Raw genomic sequence first — 27,451 nt, forward strand, 5'->3', positions numbered from 1 at the left:
GTCTGTGTTTGACAGTGAAATAAAAGATATGAAATATATAAATACACTTGTTAAAATACATATATGAAATCTACCTTTCATGTCATAGAATCCCAGAATGGTTTGGGATGGAGAACACCTTGAAGTACATTTAATTCCAACCCCGTGCCATGGGCATGGGCATCTTCTACTAGCCCTGGTTGCTCCAAGCCCTGTCCAACCTGGACTTCTTGGTTTTGTCAGGTATTCCTGAAATGAGACGTGAAATGAAATCTCTCCCACAGTGTTAACACTTGCAGACGTTCTCCCCTGACTTCCAAAGCCAGCTCAGTGCCCCAGCCTGACCCGCCTCAGAACAAGGAGGCAAACTTTGAGGAGCTGCGGTGTTCTGGAACTGAACCCTCTCCGTTCCCTTCTGGGTACATGTTACCAGCGCCCTCTGCTGATAAATAACAGGCTCTTGCTTTTCCTAATTGCTGCTTTATTTTTGTTAATTGGATCTGATGAGAAGGTAATGACCGCATCAGTTGAGGTCTGCTCCTCTCATGCCCGGGGCAGAGCCTCACACACAGCGTTGCAAGAGGCACTCATTCCATGTTTAGGTTCAGGTGATGCTTTTTTCCCAAAGAACAAATCTGTATTGCTGCTGTGGGCGGTTGCAGATTTTAAGGAAGCTTTCTGGGCAGCTGTAAATGCTGAAATTATCCAGAATGAATCCCAGAATGGTTTGGGCTGAAAGGGACCAGCCAGTGCCACCCCCTGGCATGGGCAGGGACACCTCCCGCTCAGTATGCCAGGTTGTTCCAAGCCCCATCCAACCTGGCCTGGACCATTTCCAGGCATGGGGCAGAAGAGTAACACAATACTCCTGGGAAAAAAAAAACACTTCCTTTTCAAGATCTGTTAATAAGATTATCACTTCGAATAGTATCACCTCTGTATACAGAATTCATCACTATGATGGAGTAGCAAGGAAGAAGCTTCTCCTTTGTCTATTCTGGTGTAAGGTTTTTTCAGCTCCTCTGGATAAGCTCTAGAAACTGAAATTTCTGGTTTTCAGCTTTCATGAAAAGAAACTCTTGGAGAGAATTACCAAATATGATGGTTTAGAAAAATACAATTTTTATCAGCTTTGCAGTATGTTCCCACAACATCTCCGGGGTGGGAGCCATCTGGGTGCCTTTACAGTATGAGAAAGTAATTTACAATTAAGTTCTATTTCTTTAAAAATGCATCATGTTTAATATTTCACACTCTATAGTCACTGATACTCACAGAGATCTAAAAACCATTTGACGTGTTTGTATTAATCACCCACTTGTTTCCCTAAGTATATTTTACATCAGAGCTCATGCTCTTTCATGTGATTGTGTATTTACTTATATTTTTTTTTGGCAACAACTGAGCTCAGTATATGTATTTAAGGAAAACAAAAAGCCTTGGAGGTTTTCCCCATGGCTTTTAGAATCAGTGTACTGGTAATTTTAATAGGGAAATATAAATTAGAGTGGTGTACACTTTCATGGTTTGTATTTAAACTCACTGCTTGATACTGGTCAATATGAGAGGAGCTGGCCTGAAGTTTCACCAGGGGAGGTTCAGGTTGGATATTGGGGAAAATTTGCTCAGGGAAAGGATTGTCAAGCATTGGAACCATCCCTGGAAGTGCTCGAAAACCACATGGATGTGGCACTTGAGGGCACGGGTTAATGGTGACCGGGGGTTGATCTCAGAGGTCTTTCCCAACTTCCACGCCCCTCCTGTGAGTCCGTGAATCCCAAGCTGGTGTTTCCAAGTGAGCATTAATGGGTGTTTTCCCCCTGTGGCTCTGCAGATGCCATCAGCTCCACCAACCCCCGCGTCATCGACGATGCCAGAGCCAGGAAGTTGTCCAACGACCTCAAGAGATGCACTTACTACGAGACCTGCGCGACCTACGGGCTCAACGTGGAGAGAGTCTTCCATGACGGTACAGCTGCCTTTTAGCATCCAGCACATCACTCCATCCTCTAGCTGTCCTTTCTGACTAATGACCCGTCTGGGATAGATCAGATATTTGCCTGCTCAGTTAAAGAAAACGCTGATTTTTAGGCACTTTTGTTGTGTTTTTTAAGACGGCTCCTTAACTCGAATACTGATGTGTTCTCCACCAGCACCTTTAGTCTTCAGCTATTTTTAGTCCTCATTTAATTTTCAGTTTTCTTTGGTGCTTGTTTTATTGTAGCAAAGTTTGCTTTGCTTTGGTTTTAGCACTCCTGGAGAGGCTGAGGGGCTGTTTGTTGCAGAGTAGCTGAAAATGCTACCTTCGAGCACCATAATCTTCATAGGGTGTTAAAAATTGAGAGCTGGGCTGGGTGTTGGGAAGGAATTGTTCCTTGTGAGGGTGCTGAGGCCCTGGCACAGGGTGCCCAGAGCAGCTGTGGCTGCCCCTGGATCCCTGGAAGTGCCCAAGGCCAGGTTGGACATTGGGGCTTGGAGCAACCTGGGACAGTGGAAGGTGTCCCTGCCCATGGCAGGGGTAGGACAGGGTAAGCTTTAAGCTCCTTTCCAACCCAAACCATTCTGTGACTCTCCGAGAGTCGTGTGTAGGGGTTTTGATCCTTGTAGGTCCCTCCCAGATCAGGATCTGGAGTTGTATGAGATGGGATCTGTGCCCCCTCTAGTGGAATTTCAGTCAAGTGTCCTGGGGCTTGGCTGGTTTCTCTTCTCGCCAGGCTCCTCTCGAGGCTGAGTGTGTCAGCCCCTCATCACAGCAGTTTTCTGTGTCTAAAAACCTTCTTAATTAATTAAGTTTTAATGCTTCTCAGAGCCCCCTAGTTCTGGGAGTTTTTGTTGCCAGCTTCTCGTTGCAAAGTCCTGCTCTGCCTGTGCTTATATGAGGCAGTGTCACATCAGCGCCTTGCAATGGGGTGTGAAAAGACACTTTACATTAGAAAAAGGGAAAAATATAAATTTTTTACGTGGAATAAAAGGATGACACATTCTAATGTTTACATTGGAGAAAGAAAAAAAAAGTTATAATTTTTACATGGGGAAAAAGAGGCAAAACATTGTACATTTTATGTGGAAAATGTACCTGCGCCCATTTTCTACCCATGCTGTTGGTCAGATGTCAGAGAAGAAGAGCATTTGAAGCTGCATCTTCTTGCTTTGCTCCCTGTTTTCTGTTGAACTAGTTGCAAAAATTACTGTTTTGACTGCCTAGATTTTCTATATTGATTAGGAGTTTCAAAGAGCCATTAGGGGGTTTTGTTTAGCACATTTATTTTGGAGTGCTGGCTATAGTTAGATTGTTAATTATATATTCCAAGTCCTGGCGTTCATGGCTCTGTCGGCAGCCTCCCTCTTGGTTTTTTTTCCCTTTCTCAGAGATTTTGAGAGAAGTCTCTTGGCACAAAGCTAGTGTGATAAACTTGTAAGCTTTCAGGAGGCTCATTTGTCTCTCTTTGGTCGTAAGAAAGAATTGACAGGGATCATGTGTTTTAAGAAATATCAGGGTGTTGTTTTGCCCCCATGGCAGCCAACCAACTCTTTAATATTTGCCAGCTAATAGGATTAGAAACGCTTCTGTATGAATGGGTTACACTTGCCAAACACGTCTGGGACCAAATCCAATTCCTGATAATTTTTGCTGTTTATTTCAGCAGGAAACAAAGCAACTTCTTAACCCCATTAAATGGCGGGGTGTGAATGAGCAGTGCAAGCTGTTAATAGGGAGCACTTGATTAAATATCCCTTGGTTTGTGCTGCCCTGGGGCGTTCAGGTTCAGCGTGGCTTTAATGGTTTTTTGTGGCTTCTTCAGAGGGTTCACATTAGTTGGGCAGCCTGGGATAGTGGAAGGTGTCCCTGCCTTGGCAGGGGGTGCAACAAGATGAGCTTTAAGGTCACTTCCAATCTAATCCATTCTGGGATTCTCTAATAGTAAAAAAAAAAAAAAAGAAATAAAATTCACCTGAGGATGTTCCAGTCCACAGACATTTCTTCTGCACACACGGAGTTTTTCCTGGTTTGGGCTGTTTTGTTTGCAAGCTTATTTTAAAATCTCTTTTTTTGTGTTGTGCCTTGCTGTGAAGTAGACCTACCTTTTGGAGGAAGAAATTGGAAATAGCATTGAAGAGCTTTTTACTCCTTCACTGCATGCACTTCAGAAATTAAATTTCTAATTTGTCCCCTGCAAGCAGCTACTGAACTTAGTGGTCATCTGTTACGGTTCTTCTGTGATAACTCATTTCCCATTTTCTCCACAGCTGAGTGGTAAAATAATTTAACTTGAATGATTATTGTTATTATGAAAATGCTACTTTATTCTCGAGTTAAATCCAAATACCTCGTTTCCAACGCTTCATTACAGCTGATAAGCTCACTATTGATTGTAACAGAGATGGAATCATAGAATCACTTGGGTTGGAAAAGACCCTTAAGATCATCGACTCCATTGGTTCATATTTTGTGAGAGGAAAGCTGAGTAAAGTGAAAGCCAAAATCCTCCTTCACATTCTGCTATTTTACAGGCTGTTTTTCAGCCTTCAAGCATATCCCACTGAGGTTTAATTTCTCGCTGTTGGGAAGTACCTGAATTTCAGGCTGAAATAACAAAGAGGAGTTCCATGTTTCAAGGGTTTAGTTTAGTAATGTGCCCAACAATGGAGGATAATAAATATTTTCTTTTTTTTTTGGTATTTTGAATAGTTGAACAAGGGAATTGCATTAAAAAAATTAGATAAATGCTAATAAGATCCATTTTGCTTCATATTCCCAATTAAGAATTAGAGATGTTTTTCCCCCTGCTTATCAGAACGGATTCTATCAATGACATTGAAAATGATTATTTTAATACTTCTTGTCAGCACAGTATTGTAATGACTGTGTACTGCCCCAGGATGCCTTTTTAATGGTTTTAGCCTTCTTGAATTAGCTTGATGTACCATTAATGCATGAGAATTGCTTTTATTTCTGTTCACGGTGTATTCACAACCACACATCTTGCCCTGCTTTATGTTCGGATTTTCCCATACCCATTTAGCTGTGGGCCATGCAAGTCTCTGACACCACAAGGGAGCAAATGTTCAAATATTTAGAGGATAAAATTTTACTGTCACAGGGTGTGAAACAAAAGGGTTTGAGTCTAACTTGGGTTCAGAGCTGAATATGTCTCTGAAGTTTAGCAGTTCAACCAAGGAAGTTTTACCTCATCTAGATGGGTTTTACACCCAGATTTTGATCTAATACTGCCGAAAATAACAATAAACCCGTGAGTATTGAGGCAGGAGTTGCAGGTATGTGGTGGCAGAGGCCACTGCTGTCTCACAATTTGCACTTTGCTCTGGTGCTCTGCTGCTGCCCGTATTTTTGGATGCTTTCTTTGCAAATTAACTAGTCTTTTATTAAGGAATGTGTCTGCTCTGTGTAAAAAAATTACCAGGAGTATTTTATTTCCAGATGCAAATAGTATTTGTTTCCAGATCCAAATAGTATTTCCCGTGTGGTGTTGAACAAAGGTGTCTTAAAAGGAGAACTTCAAAGCACCATTTCTGTGTTAAGGGATGGGAGATGACAAATTAATCCTGCTGCAGCCGCATCGAGGGCAAGGGCTGTCACTTGCCATCAGCATTGTCTAGTCAGCTTTTATAGATGTGTTTTCATTAGGAAATGTTAATCAGCCTAATGGGAAGTAAATGAAAAAGAAGGAAATTGGTCCCATCCCGACAGCTGTTTTGGGAAGGTCCGACGTTCACTCTGGCACTGAGGGATTCTCTGCTGGTGGGGACCCAGGGCAGGGCAGGATGGGGCAGCGGTTCCTTCGGCTCAGGACTTCCTTGGACTTCCTTGGACTTCCTTGGACTTCCTTGGAATTCCTTGGAATTCCTTGGAGTTGTGCTGAGGCCTCTGGGAATGTGGCGTCCGCAGTGACGAGCTTCAGGATGGCCACACATGGCCTGGATCAACCTGCTGACTCTTCCACGCTTCACAGCCGCTGGGAAAGCAATGTTTTGCCCGGTTAGACATTTGTATCTTCCTGGTTTGTTTGTTTTGGTTTTTTCTAATGAGAAAGTGACATTAGGGAGTCCATTTCTTTTTCGATATCATGGCTTAGCCTGGACCAACAAATGCTCAAGCCGCGTTCATTTTAATCCCCCATTCATTTTAAGTCGTTTGAGTTTTAAGTTCGTTTTAGGGCGTTTTTTTAAACGTAAAATTAACGTTTTGATTTTATTCATCCACGTTTTGATTTTACTAATCCCCGGGAACAACGGAGCGCGGCGGGAGCGGCCGCCAGGGGGCGCTGGAGCCGCGGCGTGAGGGGCCCGTGAGGGGCCCGTGATGGCGGCGGGGCCCGCGGGGCGCCCGGGGCTTCGTGCCGCCGCGCCGGGACATTCAAACGCTCCGGCCGCCAAAGTCGGCTGGGAAAAAATATATATAAGCGCAAAAATCTGGCCGCCCTCGTCTCGTGAGGTGTTTCTGTTTGTGTTTTGTTCTGAACTTGCTTCAGCTTCGCCCTTGCTCATACTTTGCCCGTACACTTACTTTACCCTTCCTGCCTGCCTGTGACTCTAATGGGCCATGAATAAATGAGAAGATTTAGTTTGGAAACAAGCATTTCACTCCACCGTTCTTTGGGGTTTTTTGGCGGCTGTTTTTGTTTGTACAGACGTTTCTTCTGGTTTCCAGGTAATCTGTCAGCCCCGTTCAGCAGATGACAAGTTCTGGTGCCATAAATCAGACTGCATGTTGTTCTAGGAAGGCCCAGCATGAAACTAGCAGGAGGAAATTAACCAGTATCCAAAATTTATATAACATAGGCTTGAAAAGGGCTGTGGGAATTGAGCAGTGCGTGGTGAAACAGGTGTGAAGAAGCCTTTATCCTGGGGAGCAGTTGGCATCAGTAGGATTGGGCTGGAAAATGGATCCAAATCTCTGGATTTGTATTTTCTGACTGATTACCAAATTTCACGCTTTACACATTACTGTTCAAAATTCTTTTTCTGTTGTCCCTGAGAACTTAGGAGGTCTCTGTGCAGTTCCCCTCGCGCTTGGTGCTGTCCAGTGTTGCTGCCATGCTGTTTGGTAGGCACAGACTTCACCTTTTTTGTCAATTTTTGGGTGAAAATTGCAGCAACTTTGCAGGCTTTGGGGACCTTGAGGCTGGAACTGCTCTATCACATTTTTCAACACTGCACCTGGATCCACAAATGTGTGAAGGAAAGAAAAGAGGTCTTCCAGTGACTTGTCTGCATCCATTTTCTCATGCCTGGAATCAAATAATGGGATGAGGAGCTGCAGTCCAGGGTATGGAATTTAAGAAATGCTACAGTGAGCACAGAGGAATTGAATGATGTAATGCCAGTAAAAGTTCCAGGGGAGGTTTTGATTTTAGCTCTGATGTGTCATTCAGTAGGTGACTCGTAAAAAACCATAATGTCTTGCAGAACTTTTTATGTGGCTTTTAATTTTATAGTGGTTATTTCATGGCACTTCCTTTAAGTCTTAATTTGAAATGTGTGCAGTAAGGCAGGTTACTTAAAACCTACAGCAGAGCTGCTGATTCTGTGCAGTAGGTGACAGCTGTTAAATTTTTTGGAGAGCACGATAAATGCAAGACCTAGTTCAACGCTGGTTAATTCGTCATTAAATGGCAGCAAGAATGTAGATCAACATCTCTTCAAAATGCAAAAAAAATCAGGTTTTCAGTAGTGAAGATTCAGAATTAGTGCAGTAAAGTCATATTCTGTAACGCAAACTCTAATTGAAATCCTGGGGCAGGAAGAAACAAGGTGGTTTGGGGGTAAATTGCCTTTTTTGAAATTTTACAGTAGACGTGGGAGTAAGAGGCAGAATCAGTGTGTTTTATGGACTCGTGTGTGTTGTGCTTGGCAGATAAAGTGTTGTAAACACATTTGTGGAGTGTCTGGCGAGCAAGTAGGAATTGTTTCCCCTTAGAAACAGAAGTGAAAAATTCTGGAAGAAGGAGGAAGTTTGAAAATTCCTTATTTTTCAAATCTCTGCTTTTCTCAGTAAAGACACCGGGAAAGGCAGGATAGAAAGAAGCCATAAATAAGTGTTGTCATGCTGCAGTTCCTGGCGGAGCTGAAAGCAGCAGTGACAATTTCTGCCATTCTTTTTGAGCCAAGTGAGCTGAACAGCAAACTGACGGCACAGCACGGCTGCTGGCAGGGCTCAGTCGCAGGCTGTGTCCAGAGGGGACGCCTTAAAAACAAATAAAATGAAATACTGCTTGGTGATACCTGAGTGAGGGTTCTTTAGCTGCTGCAGAGGAAGTGATCACAAGGTTAGGTGAGGGCCAGGAAGGGCTTCAGCAGAGCATGACCTCCTCAGAGTGCCACTTTATATTTGCTTTATCACAGCCAGAACCTTTTTGTTCCTCAAGTCTGCTTCTTTCTAAGTGTTCTGTGTAAACTGTGCCTCATTTGCTGCATTTTGGGGGATGGTCTGCCTTGCCCAGCATATCTTTGCCTCTCTTCCTACCTTGTTACACTCCTATGATTACGGTTTGATCATTTAATCTGACATTTTCTTCTTAATTTTTTTATTGACAAATCTTAATACCCATACACCTCTTATGCTGCTTTTTGCCATGCTCTGTGCAGCTTCTCCAGGAAGCCTTGACATACAGAGGGCAACATGAAATATCTAAAGCTTGATTTTTCACTTTTTTTTTTAGTTACCCTCAACATGTCTGCCCTTGGCGGTTGGTTTTAACTGTCCTTTGTGGATTTCTCTTTAAACTTGTCCGCAAAAAAGTTAGCTTTGCTGGCTTAATATTGATGAATGGAAGATTAAGAGCTAACCCACGAGATGTGTTGTCTGAAGACAGAAAGGGAAGGCAAAATGCCCTTTCTGTAACTTCATTCTGTTCTGGATGTGTTTAGGAGCATTTATGAAAGAGAAGATCCCGCTTTGCCCCCTTACAATAAAGAGATGCTTTAGTCTGAGCTATCAAACGTTTAAAACTGGTGTAATAAACATAATCCTTTTGTAACCTTCTCTGTTGTGTAACAAACACATTTTCAACATCAAAGTTGATTATTAGCATAGCTGGTTCCTCAAAAGCCATTTCCGAAACGCATTGCAAATCGCTGCCTTTCAGCTAATCCGTATGCATATGCAAATCCCATTGAGCTGTTTGCTTGGCCGGGATTAGCAGCGTGTATTCAGCCTTTAAAAGCCTCCCTGGATGCCTGGGGGTGGAGTGTGGAGCAGGGCACAGTGGCGGCATTCCCCTCCGAATTCCTGCACCAGCAAACTTCCAGCGCTGCTGCCAGAAGTTTAGGAGAAGCGTTTTTCCTACCTTCTTCTCTATAAAATAGAGAATCTTGAATTATATAACGTATAATGTACATTATTTATAACCTACATGAAATTTATTTACTTTAATTATATGATGTATAGAGTATAATGAGCTTTGAAACTGAGGGTTAGGTCTGATGAGGTGATGCTGCACAAGGCAAGTGTTGCCCACCAAAGCTGGAGCTTCTGCCTCTTCCTCTAGAAGAAAAGCATTTGCACTGATGGTGTTGTGTGATTTTGGTCAAATGTCAGTGCAACTTTATCTGTAAGCTTCTCCTTTCATTTCAATTTCTGTTGTTGGAAATTTTAAACATTGAGACTGTTGTTCTCTGCATCAAAACTCTTCCCTTGCTTTTCCTTACTGGAGTTCTGTGTGAGCCAGACACAGCAAGGTCAGGTCGTGCCTGCTGAAGGATCTGGCCAATATTTTGTGGAAAAGAGAGAATCCAGCACAGCATCATACTGTACAACTCAAGAGATGAGTCTGGAGAACACAGAGCTGTTTTTGAACAGCCTCTCTAGATTTTGGGTACTTCTTTAGCTTGGTCTTTTTGGGATCTGTGTGGACTTGTTTCAGCAGTGCATTTTGGTTAGGAAGTAAGCTCAAATCAGGAAGATGAGTTGGCAGATGGATGGGACTTCCTCAGTTGTGAAATGATCCCAAACATTAAATGTGAACACAGGGGCCCAACATGTTTTATTAAGGGGTTAGGAAAACTGGGGGACTTTTGTATTTTAGATGTGGCACTTAGGGATGCGGTTAGTGGTGGCCTTGGCAGTGCTGGGCTAATGCTTGGACTTGATTTTAGAGAGCTTTTCCAGCCTAAAGGGTCCTGTGATCCCTGTCTCCACGTGTGACTTCAATTCATTATTTCCTGCAACTTTCAAAACTTCAAATTAAATTTTGGAATAAATTGTAACTCTGATAGAAGACGTTTTTTGGAACATATTTGTCATCTGTGACAAGTGCATTCCCTCTGTGGAGTGCTGGTTTATGACCTTTAGTTCACGAATTATTATAAAGCTGGTACATGACTAAAAATGGGATAGTTTTGTTAATGAATGTGTGAATGTTTGTTCCTTTTAGTTTCAGCACAGGATCTTTTTGTGTCAGGTAACTTCTGCACTGTCTCAACTTTGAAAAGGCTGAAGGTGGCTTTCAGAGCCACAGAACCAATTTTAAATTAAGGCAGAGGTTTGTTTTTCTTCGAGCTCTATCTGCACTTAATGAAAGAACGTTATTGGCAGATGCTGAAGAAATATTTTTTTCCATAGAAAATTGGATTTGGGGCATAAAACTTGTTAATGTTAATAAAGACAGGTCATTACTGGTCTCAAGTCAGATATGCAAACTCCAGGAGATGGAGTGCTGCTGGTGGCACTTCTGCTGCTGCTCCTTGGGTGTGAAAAAAGCCCCGGTGAGGAGTAAATCAGCCGGAGTTGAGCGCACACACAATCGCCTCCCTCCCATCATTTATGCCCCTCCTGATGCCTGATGCACTCACTTGTGTCTTAGGCCTGGTAATTTACAGTCTCCCAGAAAGGTATGTTTAGATTTAAGCTGTGCAATAGTGTAACTAATGAGAAATAGAGGGGAATTTATAGCACTTGGTGATTGATTGGCCAAGTACCTCGACATTAATTGAAATCTGAGGACTCCCAGCTGTCTTTCAGTTAAAAAAAAAATTATATAGGGAAAAAAAAGTGGTTTTGGAGTAGTGAAACTATTGCTTTGTAGCATTTATGGAGAACGTGGTTGGGGTGAAAGGTGTGATTCCCTAAAGAATGGAAGGGCTGTTTCCTAATCACCTGCAGGCACTGGCTGATCTGCACCCCTGGCACTATCGCTCAGCTCCTGCTTTTACAATCCCGCTGTGACTTCAGTTGTCCTTCCCTGGGAGTTTGGCCCCAATTCCATCTGGGCACTTGGCTGTGGAGTCAGCAGGTTGTGCTGCTGTCTCTCCCCTGTTGGGCAGGGGCACTCAGGCCTGACTGTTGTGTGACAAATTATCAGGATAAATACTTGGCGTTAATCTCTGGCTTAGTAACCGGTCATCTCCACGGAGAGCACACAGCTCTCTCCTCTGCTGTCATCCTCTAAATGCACCATTCTTGCTGGAGCTTAGTCTTGTGAAAATGTCTAAATTTTCCCATTAAGTGCTTAAAAAGTAATAAAACTAAAGCCATTAGCCTTCACTCGTCAGATCTGTATCAAGAGAAATATTCTTGGGCGCCATAAATCTGATCAAGTGTTCGACATTTATATCATTCGACTTCATTCTCTGGAAATGGACCTTTGAAGGTAAATTGCATTAAGTAGGGCAGTTTAAATTTTTAATACAATCTTATTGTAACTGTTAGCAAATGATTAAAGTGCAAAGGGGGGGCTTATGTGTTTTGGGAGATTTATGTGAAATGCTCCATGATGCTTCTGCTCTGGCAGGGAGCTGCTTTTGTGACAGCTGGATGTGCATAAACCCACATACCCAGAGGATTTTTCGCTTGTAGTGGTGGAGGAGAGTACTTCCTATCTGCTGCTGGATTTCTGGAGGGTGTTTTGGGAGCAGGATTTATTCCACGTGCACTGTGCTGCTGCTAACGCAAAGCTTAACTCTTTTTCCAGCAAGTCCCTGTGTGCCTAAGAGGGGGCATTTGGATTTTGGTGTCTCAGTTGCCAACGAGCTCTAGGGCTGAGGTGGTTTATTTAATCTTATTTAGGTCCTTGGTGGTTTGTTTTCTTTAAAAAAGGGAGGTTTTTCTTTAAAGTACAAGAACATTCTCTAGCTTGAGTTTGGTGCACGGCCTAGATAAGTTGTGCTTCAGAGGCAGTGATGTGTTTATGCACCTTTTTTTGGTGTTGCTGTAGTAAACCTGATTGCTCTTTTCTGAGGAGAATACTCACATCTTGAGGAATAATATCTGTGAATATTTAATGTGAAAAAGTGATATTTGTTCAAAGTATTAGGTGACTATAACTTTTTTCTTAGATGCCCCAGCAATCATGGCCCTTGTTTTGGAACCAGCTGTGCCCTGTCTGGATGTAGCTGTGTGATCTCATGGTGTGGTTGCACCTCTGACTTCAGACTTTGAGTTGTTAGGTAACAATGTTGTGTCATTTTGGCAGTTAAAAGAAGAAAACCATTGATTATTCTGTTGTTTTGGTGAGCTTTTTCTTTAAGTTGAGTTAATAGGACATCTAGAGGGTTGGTTGCATCTGAGATGCACTACCACAACCAGCAGCTTTCTATCACTTTGTGTCCTTCTCTGTGCTCTCTTAGTGAGCTCGTTGGGTGTGCATGACTCTTCAGAAAGCAGAAATGTTCTCTATGAAAGCAGTCATTTGGTGGTGTGTGCCCCAAAATGGGCTCTTCATGAAGCTGCTCACTGAAGTGGTAAAATCCTGAAGCATCATATAATTTTCTGTTACTTAAACTCATGTTTTGATGTGATTAAAAAAGTGATTTTATGTTTTGACATAGAATTAAATACATACAATTATGTTATCCTTAAGAGTGTTATTCTTAAAGGGTAATTAACAACTCAGTTGCTTCCTTTATGGACTTTTTACAAAACACATCAATTTGACAACATTCTCTTTGAGTCCTTTCAAGTTGACTTTTTTTCTTGTCTCAACATTTTTTAATCTTTGCATTTAAAATCATAACTCTGTGTGGGATATAACAGGATTTATGACTTTATTCTGCCCTCATGGGGAGATCAGCAGAGCTCCAGGAGGTACTGGTGAGGTAAATCCATGTGCAGGAGACTTTACCTGTGTGTCTGGCACAATGGTCCCCTTAAATCCTCGAGTCGTGTGCTTCTACTTGCAACACAGTTCAAGCAGTGAAGAAAACACAGGTTTATTTTTCAAATTGCTTCAGATGCCAGATTGTTTCCAGTGGATTTATTGGCATATTTGCTTACCTAGTCTTGGAAGGCAGTGATTTGCATGGAAGTTGAGAATAAGTGATGTGCAATGTTAATTAGATTTACCTGTGGAGGAAAAAAAAAAAGTTGGCATTGATGAAAGATATTTAGTACCAAGCCTGATTTACAGCTGTATTTTCATGTCTTGTAAGACAATGTTTAAGAAGCAAAGATTGGTTAGCCAAGCACTTTGTCCTGTAAAGCTTCCTTTTGGTGCATTGCACTACAGATTTATATATTTTTGGTCAATTTGACTTCTTTTTTGGTCATCTAGGTTTCTCCCAGCAAGTCCCACCACAGGCTGTCAGAGCATGGAGGGGTTTGTGCTCAGTGCAGAGCAGGAGCTCCTTTCCCCTGGTGTGACTTCACCGAGGCACCACTTCTTCAGAGCAAAGTAACTTCAGACATTTCTGGCTGCATGTGGCCAGGAATTAGCTGGATAAATTGCCATTTCCAAACTCCAGCTTTAGAATTGTCCAGCACTCATTTCTCTATAACGCCTCACATATGGGATGCCAAGCTTTCCTTTTAAACAGAAAAATAGAAAGGTTGTTTAGCCTAGAAAATTGATTGAATTTAAAATAACAGGCACAATGGCCTTAATAGTGGCTACTTACATTAATGTTTCCCATTTGGAAGCGTTTGTGGTTAAGGCTTGCTCTGGTAGTTATTACTGCCTCTCCTGCAATATGTAATTGTGGAATAAATTTACTTTTATTGAACCCTTACTTATCCTGTAAACATGGAATATTAAGCTAAAAGGCAGCTGCTGTAAAAATGTAAGCTGCTATATATATTAACATCTTCCACTTGTGTTTTTTAAGGTAAAAGCAAGTACTTGCTCACACAAAAATCCTGATTTTGCATTGTTTTTTTTTTCCCCCCAAGTAGTTAAAACATTTATTTAAAAAGTGTTTATCCCTGCTGATGTTTTCCACTCAGCTGTCAGCATTCCAGCTTCAACTGAAAGCCATTTTTCTGTCTGTCCATCAGTGAAGGAAAATTTTCTGCATTCCCATCTTTTGCACAAGTGGTAGGTTTTAACTGAGCCTGCTGTTTACTCATTCTTGGACGTGCAGAGGAGATGGATGGTCTTACACAGGTTTTTATGAGAAACCAGTTTTGATTTAAATTAGTGGTAATTGGAGAAGAGTGTTTGCATCTCCTAAAATATGCAGCACCCCTGTGCTGTGATCACTAAGAAGAGAAATGGCACCAGATGTTAGGGGTCTTGTATGCCTGGAGTCTTCCCTTTTAATATTCCAAGCTTTCCTTGGTCGAGCAATTTAAATGTATAAAAAAGCACAGGAGTAACTGTATTCCCTGCCTTTTGGGAATGAAAAGTGATCAGACTTCTGGTACCTTCGGGTGTTTTCCAGGATCCATCTTAGGAGCAGGGAGTGGTCAGGTCTCAGCCTAGATGAAGTTTCCCTCAGCTCATCTCTGGGGTGCTTCAAAGTGTTCTCAGTTTTCAGAGATTTGGGGCTGGAGTAGAGTCTCACCTTGTGCCTTGAACTCCTCCTAGGGAGTCTTTTCCCCTCAGGTCCCTGCCTTTCTCATCCTTGTCCTTGGATGGAGCTGTGCTGATGAGGTTGATGCCTCAGGTTTTAGCTTTTTTATTTTTCAGATTCTATGCTGCTTCAGTGTGTACACTCATTTATTCTGGGCTTCATATTAGGGGATGGTGAGCTCTCTTCACAGAGTAGGGAGACAAAACAAGGGAGACCAAGGGTGACTGATCCAAATCTCAGGCCCAAGAGCATAAACAATGCGGACTGAAGAGAGAAAAACAAGAAGGATGGGATTTGATAACCTAAAGCTATAATTGGACAATGAACTCCAATATGCAAGAACTCATAAAAGTGAGAGACCCTGTGACCTCATGACCATTTTTGTGACCATTTTGGTTCATCTTGGGTGCAGCCCTGGCTGGGCTCTTGTGCTGCCCAAGGTGGATCCATTGAGGCATTTTAATAAATCCCTGCTTTATTCTTTACCTCTGCCTAGTCTCTGTTCCAGGTCAGCCTTCACAAGGCATTAGGATAGAGGAGGAGCTGATGTGTGAGCAGCCCTTTAAACCAAGGCAAGACAGCTCTGTCAGGGCAGCTCCTCTGGCACCAGCGTTCCCAGTGGGGATGACTCCCAAAGGAGCACCAAGAGGAGTCAGTTCATTATGGAGGCACCACCCTGGTCCTCCCCCGAGGGAATTCAGTCCTCTGCTCCTCATCCCCCAGTGCAGAGTGGCAGGGCTTTGCTTGGGGAAATGAGCTGTGCTCCCTTGTTTCCATTGGAAAACGTGGTTTGCACGGAGATCCGCAGAGTTCGATGTGCAGCTCCAAGCTCTCCTGCTCCCTGAAAACCACGTGGGCAGGGAGGGAGCGGAGATGCTGAGCAGTGAGTGGGTTTTGACTAACAAAAAGTAGCGTTTGAGATGGAAGTGGCAGGGGGTGGGAAGGTTAATTTTGTTGTGGTGCGCTAGGTCAGGCATGGAAGAAGAGGCATTCAAACCAAGAGATTTCCCTCCCAACTCGGAGCAGGAATTTCACATGCTTTTCATTATCAATGCCTTCAAGCAGAGTACGACTCCCAGTCATTCTGGCTCTTGGAATTAAATTTAGATGTATAAAAACTAAGCGTCAGTTCTCCTCCAAGACCAAATATTTGCTAAATATTAGTTCTCCTTGTTTACAACTCTAAGTATCCATGGCATATCCCTGTTTATTTGCAGAATAGTTCTTGACTTTGCACATAAATTTTGTTTAGATTTTCATACTACTGATATATTACAATAAAACCTGTCCCAAATTGGTAGATTGAGTATATAAAAGTACAGACAATTCAACTGATTTTTAAAAAGAGTTTAAATGCTTCTCACTCTCACAATTATTTTTGATATCTGCCATAAGTTATGTTGGTATTCATCTGTTTTAGAAATATTTTTTAGAGAGTATTAAATTCAAATATTGTGTTCAGAAGCAGCTTGGGACAAAAATATTTCTGCTTTCTTGAAATTTTTATTGACTTTATAGAAGATCATTGTTCTGATGGAGCAAGGAGCTAAGAAATTTGAGGTGAGGAATGGTCTGTTTTGACCCCACCTGTGTCTAGTTTGGGGCCCCCAGCATAACAATGTAGAGTTACTGGAGAGATTCCAGAGGAGGCCATAGGGATGCTCCAAGGGCTGGAGCCCCTCTGCTCTGGAGCCAGGCTGGAAGAGCTGGGGGTGCTCACCTGGGGAGGAGAAGGCTCCAGGAACACCTCAGAGCCCCTTGCAGGGCCTAAAGGGGCTCCAGGAAAGCTGGAAAGGGACTGGGGACAAGGGACTGAGGGGACAGGACACAGGGAATGGCTTCCACTGCCAGAGGGCAGGGATGGATGGGATCTTGGGAGGGAATGTTCCCTGTGAGAGTGGGAAAGCCCTGGCACTGCCCAGAGCAGCTGTGGCTGCCCCTGGATCCCTGGCAGTGTCCCAGGCCAGGTTGGACACTGGGGCTTGGGGCAGCCTGGTGCCTTGCTCGTGTTCAGGCCGTGTGTTTGAGTCACTGAGTTCAGACTGTGCTGGGCTCCTTCTCCTTCCCTGCCCAGACTGTGCTGTGTGTGTCAGTGCTACAACACTCCTGAACTCACATTGCAGGGAGGAGGTAGATACTTCCCTGGGCTAATTATCTCTCCTATGTGAGAGCAGGAGCTTTTGCAGATGAGGTAGTTTTCATTCATGTGTGGTTTTTGTTCAGTTTTGGTCTTAATTTAGGTCTGTACCACATAGGATGAAGACAAATCCATGTGCATATGTTAAAATCTGACCTTTGGTTTGCTCTCTTCACTCGCTAATGTGTTTTAAAATATTTTAATATATAGCTTCCCAGGCTCCAGATCAATAACCCAATGGGTCTGAAATGACAGAGTGCTACGATATTCCCCTTTAATTTAAACATGATTAGCTGATGAAGGTTATGATCAATATGCTAGGGGAAGATAAATTAATTGATATCATCCTTTTCAGGATGATAAGAGGCCTATTGGAGGTGGGATGTAACTAATGAAGCTGCTTCTTCATATATATGAGCCATTCTTTATACAATGTATTCTTACTAAATCATGGTTATGCCATCATTAATTTACATGAAAAACATAAGCCACAGACCAGTTTGTTATTAAAATTACATTCATTTGAGAAGAAACTATGCTTACACTGTCCCTGCCTGTGCTGTAATGTAGTGAGGGAAAATAATCTTGGAATTTACATAATTGTCTTTTTGTGTTTGCCGAACAAGACAGACTGGGTTCTGTTGGCTTAATTCCAACGAGTTTCTGGGGAACTTTTTAATGAGATGCCAGTAAATGTCACTGGTTTTGGTGCAGCTGCTGCAAGTGACTGCAGACTCCTTAGCATAAGTTTTGTGAAGTGCTTCCCTTCATGAAGAAAACTGCATGCAAGGAAGCTAAATTTAGTTAGTGCCATTTTTGTTTAGCCACTACGCAAGTACCTGTTTCCAAAGACTGAATTTTTGATTAGTGTTTAATTTGTGACTCAAAAGGTAGCAAGAAATTTTATTTTTATGTATTTATGACATAAAAAGAGCTCTTTCCAAAGGCTTTAGCTGAATTAGCAGCATGAGCTCAAGTTCCAGTGTGTGATGGGATGAATTTCTGAAATGGTTTGACTTGTTTAAATGGAAAGATTGTAGGAGAGGTTTCGAAGTTGCTGCATTCCACATGAGTTCTGTTTGATCTTTTTTATTATGGGTCTGCCAGGCTGTGTATAGAGATGTTAATGGTTCTGATCCCTGTATCCGTTTGATAAGTGCTGCTTTTCCTTCCATGCTGAAGAGAATGTCTTAATAAATTGTGAAAAAAAAAAAAATTAGGCATTTTTCCAGCTGTGCTGCTCCTGCTGCTAAGGAATAAAAGCTAAAATTAGAAATAATGATGCAAGTTCTTGCCATAAAGAATTTCACTGGGATGTGTGGTACCACCAATCCAGGTATTTATTCGATGTCAGGGTTAGAATATTAGAACTTTAGGGATATTGGAACTTTATCAGTTCTAATATTCCAGTTATCTTTGGTTTGGGCTTCACAGTGGATAGCCCTGGTGCAGTGTGTGGTAAAAAAGGGAAATCCGTTTTATTCCTTGGCAGCAGAGGCCAAGTATCTCCTGTCTGCCAGGAGAATATCCCATAGAAGAATGGAAAATGTTTGCTACCACGAGCTGTGTTAGTGTGGTGTTACAAACACAGAGAGGACTTGGTACAGAATTCCTGGTATTGCTTTTTGTAATTTTTTCCCCAAGTCCTCTGATGCTCACCTGGTGGAATGAGACTTCTAGAGTCACGTTTTCCATTTTGAAAACCCAGCTGGAGTCTCCCATGGGACACCATGGGAAACCAGCACCTTTCCCCTTCCCTGTAACACATCATTTTCTGGAGCAGCCTTTGGTGGTGACCCCCGGTTTGTGTGCTGTTCATTGTGTGTTTTCCCACCGTGCCCTGCTTCCCACGAGTGCTCTGCCTGACCTGCCTGGCTGTTTTGTTTCCCTTCAGTTGCCCAGAAGATCGTTTCCACCAAGAAGAAGCAGCAGCTCTCAATCGGACCCTGCAAATCTCTACCCAACTCTCCGAGCCACTCCTCCGTGTGTTCTGCCCAGGTTTCTGCCATACATATCAGCCAGGTACAGACAAAAACAATGCTTGGAAAAGGAGCTGATAAGCTGCTTTTCATCTCTGATGTGTTTCGTGCCATTTCAAGTGCTCTTCTTGCTGCTTGAGAGGTAGTTGTCATTTTATTAATGCTGCCAGTGCTCTGTAGTTTGAAGTGATATTTGAATTTTTTTTTTTTTTTAAGATTGGCTTGAGTTCAAGAAACAAAGTAGCAAGCCAGAATAATTTGGCTTTAATGCCTGCTTGGATTGATAAGCCTGCTTTGGTCATTCTCATTGATACCCAGCAGCCTGCAGGTCTTGGTAGGCAAATCATTACAGTTGCAGGATTTTCTGTGCTGTGGTTCAACATCCCCTTGCTGTGTTTTTGGTGGTTACTCTCACTCAGCTGTGCTGAGCTGGTGTATCCCAGCGGTCAGAGTGCTGGAATTTTACACTCAATGGTATTTTGAGAAACATATGGTTAATACCAACATTTTCTTAGCATTAACATATGGTTAATACCAACTTTTACCCACGTGTATTGCATGCTCCCGTGTTTCCCTGACAATGCCCTTCCTCAGTGTCTTTGTTTTCTAGTGTCAACTGATAATCTCTGGCTTGTCCCCAGCTGGGATGGATATAAACTGAATGATGTCAGATATCCACAGCCATTCTGGTGTGGTTTTCAGTGTAAACTCAGTAATATGCAGGTTATTTTGCAGTCCTGAGCCACCCACATGAGGATTTGTTTTGGCTATGGACCTTTATCCCACACAGTGCCTGCTTTTTGGCAGAAGGGAGTAACGTCTCCCACTGGGTTATCACCCTAAAGATGCAGGAGCCAGTTTAGTCTTCAGAGTTCTCTGCTGTGACTTACTCTGCTTCAGGCTGAGCCCTGATACAACCTCAGGCTGTGACTGTGGCTGTTGCTGATGAGCCCAAAGAGAATGCTGGAGTTCAGACCCTCCCTTCTAAAGCAGGTGCTGAGTGAGGTGTGTTGAACCTTCTGGTGAAGAACAAGTTCTCACATGGGAGAGGTTCTCCCATTCCAGGTTTCCTCAGCTGCTCTGTCTCTGACCAGTTCATGGCCACAGCCCTTGGAACTCGCCCTCTCTGAGGGCATTTCTTGTTAATGAAGCTTTTTTGCTGAAGGACATCAAATATCTGGGGGCTCACTGGCTTCCTACACAAGTCTAGTTTGAAGGTCAACAGCAAACACCAAATTTTAGACCAATACCATCACCTATGCAGCAAACTTCTTGCCAGTGATAAGAACTGTTTGGGAAAATCAAGGCAAGGTAGCTTTTGTGATAAGGCTTCCTAGATTCTGTTTCAATAAAAGTGAAATAATGTTCTTTACTGCCTTTGCCAGGTGTCATAATTACCTAAAGGGGCAATTGCATCACCAGTCAAAGATGTCTCTCTTCTGAGACTGATGTCATGCCTAAAAGTAGAGGCCAGAAATCTGTTTCATGTCGTATCTCCTTTGTGCTACACTTAAAGGCAGTATGACCTTGTTTAAGGGAAGGAAGCTGAATCCTTATCCCAGACTTAAAAGAACTTTGCAACTGCAATTCCAAGTTTAAGATGATCTGGGGCAAGATTTGCCATCTCTGATCTTGGCTGGAAGACTGGCTGGTGTCTTGCCCTTTGGAACATCTCTCTTGGCGTAATGATGTTTCTCTGAAGATTTCCTCCATGAATCAAACCCGTTATCGGTGCAGTGCCCTGCCACTTGCATTCTCCACAGGAGCAGAGGCCTTCAGAGGCAGTGGTTACACACAGCACTTCAGCTAAAGTCGGATATTGTTCCATCTCTGGTTGGATCATCCCGGGGATTGAACTCCTGCAAACTCTCCAGATGACTCTGCAGTCAAAAGCTTAGGCTTTAGAGAGAGAAAAAAAAGAGGTATAGAGTGTCACCTTAGCCAGAGTAGCCCTTAGCATACCTTGGGGGGAATTCTAAGGCTCAGCACCATCTAGGGCTTCTGTGGTTTCAGTCTGCCACATTGGACAGGGCTTGGAGCAGTCTGGTCTGGTGGAAATTGTCTCTGTCCGTGGCAGCGTATTGGAATAAGATCAGCCTTGAGGTCCCTTCCAATCCAAACCGCTCTGGGATTCTGTGACAGACTTGTCTGTGTGTGTGGGTGCTTCTCCATCCGCATGTCCAGGAGTCTGAGGTGGTGCCTGCCTCAGTGAGATCCCTTCCAGAAAACGCTCTCAGGAGTGTCTGTAGCTGCGTATTTCCAGAGGCCTGTCCCACACAGTAAGATGCTTCCTATTCCAGAGACAAAATCCACTTGTCTTTGTAGTAGATGCTGCTTAATTCTCCTTCTGACTTAGTTTTTAATGTCTATGTCAGTCAAGGGGAAGGTTTTCCGTGAAAACCGTTGCAAGTACTTCAGGTACCTCTGTTGGCTTTCAAGGCAGCACAGAATGCATGGAAAGAATTTTATTCTCAAATCCAAGGATTACCATTCATGAGCATAATGGACAGAGCAGTTGTATACTCTGTCAACAAGAGGGATGGTGCAACAGTGCTTACATTCTGTCTGCTGCATTCAGGTATTCCAGTCAGAGCCCACTGTCTGGCTTTTTGGAACACATCAAGAGGTAGACTGAGCTGTTTAGAGGGGAAGAAGTGTTGTGCAGTAGATTGGGGGCCTCTTATTGGCCACAGGACATCTTGGAATAGGTCTTTAATTTACATTTTACAAGTACAGACCAGTCACTTCTGTATCTCTGTGTTCTGCATGTCTGTCCCACTTTTCATTCCCACATTCCCCTGTGCCTTGACATTCTTCATAGGCATGATATGCTTGTATACCATGCTAAGTCTAATTTCAGAGAAGAATGACTTCCCTTTTCCCTCACAAAACCCCACAGAGGCATTCCTTTTCCCTAAATTCATCCTGGTGCTCGAGGAGCTAATTTCAGTCTAAGTCTAATTCAGAGAAGAATGACTTCCCTTTTCCCTCACAAAACCCCACAGAGGCATTCCTTTTCCCTAAATTCATCGTGCTCGAGGAGTTGCTTGCCTTTTATACGTGACATATCAGGAAGGCAATTTTAAGATACTAACTTAGAAGAATAGTGCCAATAGAAACAGTTCCAAAGGGCTGTTTACTCTGCTCAGCCCCTGGAAGTGGAGATGATCTGGTTCCCAAACCCATGAGGCTGCTCAGCTCAGCCCCACCTGTGGTCCTCAGTGCCTCTGTGGGGGTTGGATAACCTGCTGAGGAGTTACCTGCAGCTGGTTTGCACTGTTGTAAAAACAGCTGGAAAAGCCTTTGGCACAACAGCTGCTGTTGCTGTTTGTGTGAAGGGCTCCAGGCCCCTCTCCAGACAAATTGATGTGCAGATTCCAAACAGGAATCCCCAGCAGTAAGCTGCACTTTTGAAGATAGAGATGGAAAGATTGTTTTACCAGTGACTAATTCCTTGAAATCTGCAGTCTGCATATGTTTTCACACTGGCTGGCTTTCCTGGAATTCACCTGTTAGTTCTGCTGTGAGAGGAGATTGAAAATGGCACCATGTTTCCATGTCTGCCTGGTCTCTGTGCATTCCTCTCTGACAGAGTGACCTTACACACCATTTGGTGAAGAAATTTTCCCCAATATCCAATCTAAACCTGCCCTGGCCCAGCCTGAGGCTGTTCCCTCTCCTCCTGTCCCTGTTCCCTGGAGCACAGCCCGACCCCCCGGCTGTCCCCTCCTGTCAGGAGCTGTGCAGAGCCACAAGGGCCCCCTGAGCCTCCTTTTCTCCAGGCTGAGCCCCTTCCCAGCTCCCTCAGCCTCTCCTGGGGCTCCAGCCCCTTCCCTGGACACACTCCAGCCCCTCAGAGTCCATCCCTGTGGACTGCAGTGCCAAGAGTTATGCTTCCTGGTCAGCAGTGTCGTTCTCCAAGGAGATTTCCATTACTCCTGGGAAGGTGTGGAGCTTAACATCCACTACAAAGCTGCAGCTCAGGTGTGGCTGCCACACAAGCTCGCTCCTTACTACCTGTTGTAAATCTGTAGTGATGCATTATTCATGTTTGCACAATGCCTCCAGACAGTTTTTACTACAACATGATTGTCCAAAAACGTAAATTAAACTACTAAAAGCACAGTGCAGTCAGCTTGGTCATCCATTATTTCATTCTATGTGAGACCTGATTATTGAAAAGCTTTTTGGAAATTTTCTGGAATGTCAAAACTAAAACTAAAAGAGGAATGATAATGTATTTAATGCCACATATGTCACAATCGTTTTGTATTTACAGGGTTGTTTCTAACTAACCTAATATTTATCTAGAACAAGCATTTTAGATTCCTTCCTGTGAGGGTGGGCAGGCACTGTCACAGGGTGTCCGAAGAAGCTGGGGCTGCCCCTGGATCTCTGGAAGTGTCCAAGGCCAGGCTGGACAGGGCTTGGAGCACCCTGGGACAGTGGAAGGTGTCCCTGCCCATGGCAAGGAATTGGAATTAGATGGTCCTTGGGGTCCCTTCCAACCCAAACCATTCTATGGTTTGCAAGTGTTTCTTTGGTTGTGTTTTTTCATTGTTCCAGCCAGTACCTTATTTTGAAATGACCTCAGAGTTTTATTTACAAAGCTGGAAATCCACTGGGCTTGGCTTGTGAGAAGAGAAACATTGCCTGCAGGACTTCTTTTAAAGAAAATCTCTGTGTGTCTTTGGGGAATAGAATATCCAACAAGTTTGTGTTTTCCTTTAGGAGTTACTTATAAATCACTTAGAAATCCAGGAGACAGCTGCAAAAAGTGTAAAATGATGCTATAAAATGATGAAGGATTTTAAAGGCAGAATTTTAGGGAATCTTTCATTTTTTTCCATCTGGGAAGTAGGCTCTTAGGGTATAAATCTGGTAATTTCAATTTAAAAAAAAATTAGATTTCCTTGCCACCCTTCTCATCTCCAACACACCCAGTGGTTTGGGAACAAGCTGCTACAGAGACAGGAAAAGCAAATGTGGGGTAATTGAGGCCACTTGCTCCCAGTTTGTCCTGCTCATCCGTCCAGTGTTACTGTTCTCCATTAGGTCACTAAAAACGATCATTCCAATTACATTATTTCATCTCCTTTGTTTTGTACACATCTCCCAGTTCTGCTGCTGCTTCCTCTGGCACTTGAGAATGTTGTAGGAAATGTCTCTGGCCCTGCTCTTGCTTGCAGTGCCTTCACTTTCTGCTCCTTGCTTTGGGAAAGCTGCTAGAATCAGAAGAGAGTTTGGAACATGCAGAGACTTCACTGGGGGCTGTAAGGGATTGTCTCCTGCTTTTGCAGCCTGACTGGTTACAGCTTGAGATCCCCATCCCCAAGAAGCATGGGGGAAGTCCCATGAGCATCTTTCTCCTCAGGAATTCTGGAAATACCCTCTTACCACCTTTCCTCACTTCCTCCAGGAAACTTGACTGCTTTAAAGATGGCCTTTCCCCCTTCTCTGTGCGTCCCAGACGTTTCTTTTCCCTCCAGAATTACGTGTGAGTTACTGCCCAGCCCCTTCATCCACTGCTGCTCCTCTGCTGAGTTTTCCATCCCCAGCAGGCAGAATTTTCCCTGTTGTCCCGCTCCAGTCCCCCAGCAGCACATAGAGCATCTCCTCCTTCTGTGGTGTTTTTAGTGCTTGTTTATGTCATGTCTAATAAATCCTTTTAAAGAAAAAAAAAAAAAAGACTTAATCACATTTTGATCCTTTCCATTCTGTCTGGTTTCCTCATCTTCCTCCTTTTAGGAATTTGTGACCTCTGTTCATTTATTGTTTTATAGGCTCAAAGCTTTATTTCTTTCAGGACTAGGATGTAACATCACAGTTTTGGCTGCTTCAAATAAATTGGAATATCTTACTTACAAGTTTTGTATCTTTGCACCAGTGCCTTCATCAAATCCTGTGCAGGGCCAGGAGCTGGACTCGATTGTCCTTGTGGGAGATTCTGTGATGTTTGGAATATGTTGGGATTTATCCAACCCCTTTGTAGCCATTTTACAACCCTGAATTATTTTCATTTTCTTGATCAGCTTTCAGTGATCTGGTGTCTCCAGAGTAGGTTTAACTCCAGCTATGCAGCTCCATGGCACTGGATATTTAGAATTTAATTTAGTAGAAATCCAGATTTGGAAGGTTTTCCCAGTATTTTGCTTGCTCATACACTAGAAAACAAATGAAACTGTTGCTACCCAGTTAAGGTTATACTGTGTAGAATGAAAATATGCCTGTTGTATAAACAGAGTTATCTAAGTATTCAAAAAATAATGGTGGGGGAGATGTTTAAAGGCTTGGAATGGAAATGTGTGGGAAAGTGGCAGTAGGGCAGCCCTGCTGAGCCCCTGAGCCCTGGCTGCACTTCTGCATCAATTTGGAGTAAATCAGGAGTAAATAAGATACAGCTGTGGATTGTCATTTCTTGAAAGCAGCGTACCACTGTTTAAAACTCCCTTTAATCCTTGCAGACCAGTAATGGAGGAGGGAGTTTAAGTGATTATTCCTCCTCTGTCCCATCAACTCCAAGCACCAGCCAGAAGGAGCTGCGGATTGATGTTCCTCCCACTGCCAACACACCAACTCCTGTCCGTAAACAGTCCAAGCGCCGATCCAACCTCTTCACGGTGAGTCAGCCAGGGGACCTCTGCTGCTCTGGGGACAGCCTGAGCTTCAGCCCCCTGCAGCTGGGCTGCTCTTATGGCACAGGCGTGCTGAGACAGAGCTATGGAGTCAAAAACAAGAATATCCTGGAATCATCGTTGGGTGGTTCTGTTTGACGCTTACACAGGAGTGCTTTTCCTAGGAAGACAGGCTGAGACGCTTGAGGTTGTTCAGCCTGGAGAAGAGAAGGCTCCAGGGAGACTTCAGAGCCTTTTTCAGTGCCTAAAGGGGCTCCAGGAGAGCTGGAGAGGGACTGGGGACAAGGGCCTGGAGTGATGGGACTTCCACTGGCAGGGCACGGATAGATGGGATATTGGGAAGGAATTCCTTTCCTGTGAGGGAATTCCACCCTGTGAGGCCCTGGCACAGGGTGCCTAAAGAAGCTGTGGCTGCCCCTGGGTCCCTGGCAGTGTCCAAGGCCAGGCTGGACAGGGCTTGGAGCAGGCTGGGACAGTGGAAGGTGTCCCTGCCCATGGCAGGAGTGGGACTAGATGGGCTTTAAGCTCCTTCCCAAACCAAACTATTCCATAACTACTGCAGTCTACTTTTGTTACTATATGGAATCAGTTCACTTTCTTCTTCTCCAGGGTTAAAAAAAATGATGGAGATTAAAGTAACTTTTTTTTTTCCTTTCCAAACCACCTGTTTTTTGCTTCACTGAGAGGCCAAAAAACCCAAAATCAAAAGAAGAAAAAAATCAAATAGAAACCTGCATGGTGCAATATGATAGGTCTCTGTTATGCAGAAGTAGTCTGGGAGATGCTAGTGGAGCCCTGAGTGAAGGTTTCCTTGCTTTAAGCCCTCTTGCTGAAAGCTCTGGGATCGTGTTGCAGGTGTAACTGTGATTTGTAAGCAGTTTTTTGACAGGTCACACATGTCTTAGCAAACTCAGAATGGCTGTGGGCTCTCCTGTTAACTCCCTTGGGGGTTGTAGCTACATGTTAGTTGTGTTTGGGAACCCACAACTTTCCCATCAACATGGAGAATTTATATATTTTATTCCAAAGGTCATATCATGTTCACTTCCCACATACAAACACGAAAAAAACATTTCCTCAGACTCTGAGGGAAATCTGAGCTCTCCACCTTCAGCAAGTGGAATGTTTGTCACCATTCTGGAGCTCTGATTGACAGCACAGATCCCCAGGTTTCCTGTGTCCCTCCCAATAGAGGTATTTTGATTTAAACCCAGATCTCCCAGTCCTGGGAAGGAGAGGAAGTCTTGCATTTGTGTTTGGGTGCAGATGTGTAGGTGGAAAACAACAAAATGAGTGGCCTGGGAAGAAGTGTCCCAGCTTTGACGCCGATATTTGATAGCAGCTGTGCAGATTTCTTCCCATTGGTGGGAACAACCTGAAGTTTGGTGGGAGAATTCCAGAGTTCCCAGCCCCACTAGATGTCAGTGTCAGCCCAGAAACCAGCAGCAGTCAGAGCTCTGGAAGCAGAGCTGGGATGCTGCTGCATCCCTGAAAACATCGCCGTCCATCCATGGCCGGGCTGAAGGATGTGTGAGGGGCTGCCAGGGCTCTGGAGGTGGTGTTGGCATTTGGGAAACTGGGAATGTTTCATCTTGGAGCAGCTGTAAATTTGAGAAAGGGAGGAGAGAAAAACAGACCCATCTACAGTCTCAGGATGGTTTAAGAAGAATGTTAAGTCAGCTGTAAACAGACTAAAGCTCTGGTTTGTGGTAATTAGTGAGAGCCATATTTACTAACATGAGAGGGTGTTGATAGTTGTCTTAATGTCTGATAACTGGGAAAAATAGTAATAATTTGCCTTTGCAGATTTAGTTGTGTCTTTTAAGGTGGGTGTAGTGAGATTGTTTAATGAGTTGCTCTGTATTCTATGTCCTGAAGTACTTAACACCCACTCTGCTGTAACCCAGCTTCTGTGCCAAGTTATAACCTGGAATTATTTAATTGAATAAATAGATAACTACACAGAAAATGCTGGT

At 43.5% G+C, this 27,451-nt stretch overlaps 1 protein-coding gene across 9 annotated transcripts in view; it reads left to right on the top strand.

The window, feature by feature from the left end:
- AGAP1 (ArfGAP with GTPase domain, ankyrin repeat and PH domain 1) overlaps positions 1-27,451 on the top strand; it is a 309,204-nt gene that overhangs the window by 117,340 nt on the left and 164,413 nt on the right. For 6 of the 9 annotated variants that reach the window (XM_041464142.1, XM_041464145.1, XM_041464148.1 and 3 more), the window contains 3 exons: positions 1,814-1,948; positions 18,756-18,883; positions 25,305-25,460. In XM_041464142.1, the coding sequence (XP_041320076.1) occupies positions 1,814-1,948; positions 18,756-18,883; positions 25,305-25,460 (419 nt within the window). The remainder of the gene's footprint in view (positions 1-1,813; positions 1,949-18,755; positions 18,884-25,304; positions 25,461-27,451) is intronic. The other 3 variants (XM_041464147.1, XM_041464149.1, XM_041464151.1) reach the window with 1 other exon arrangement.

The sequence above is a fragment of the Pyrgilauda ruficollis genome, unplaced genomic scaffold (assembly GCF_017590135.1).
Source record: "Pyrgilauda ruficollis isolate IOZ18807 unplaced genomic scaffold, ASM1759013v1 scaffold172, whole genome shotgun sequence".
Lineage (NCBI taxonomy): Eukaryota > Metazoa > Chordata > Aves > Passeriformes > Passeridae > Pyrgilauda > Pyrgilauda ruficollis.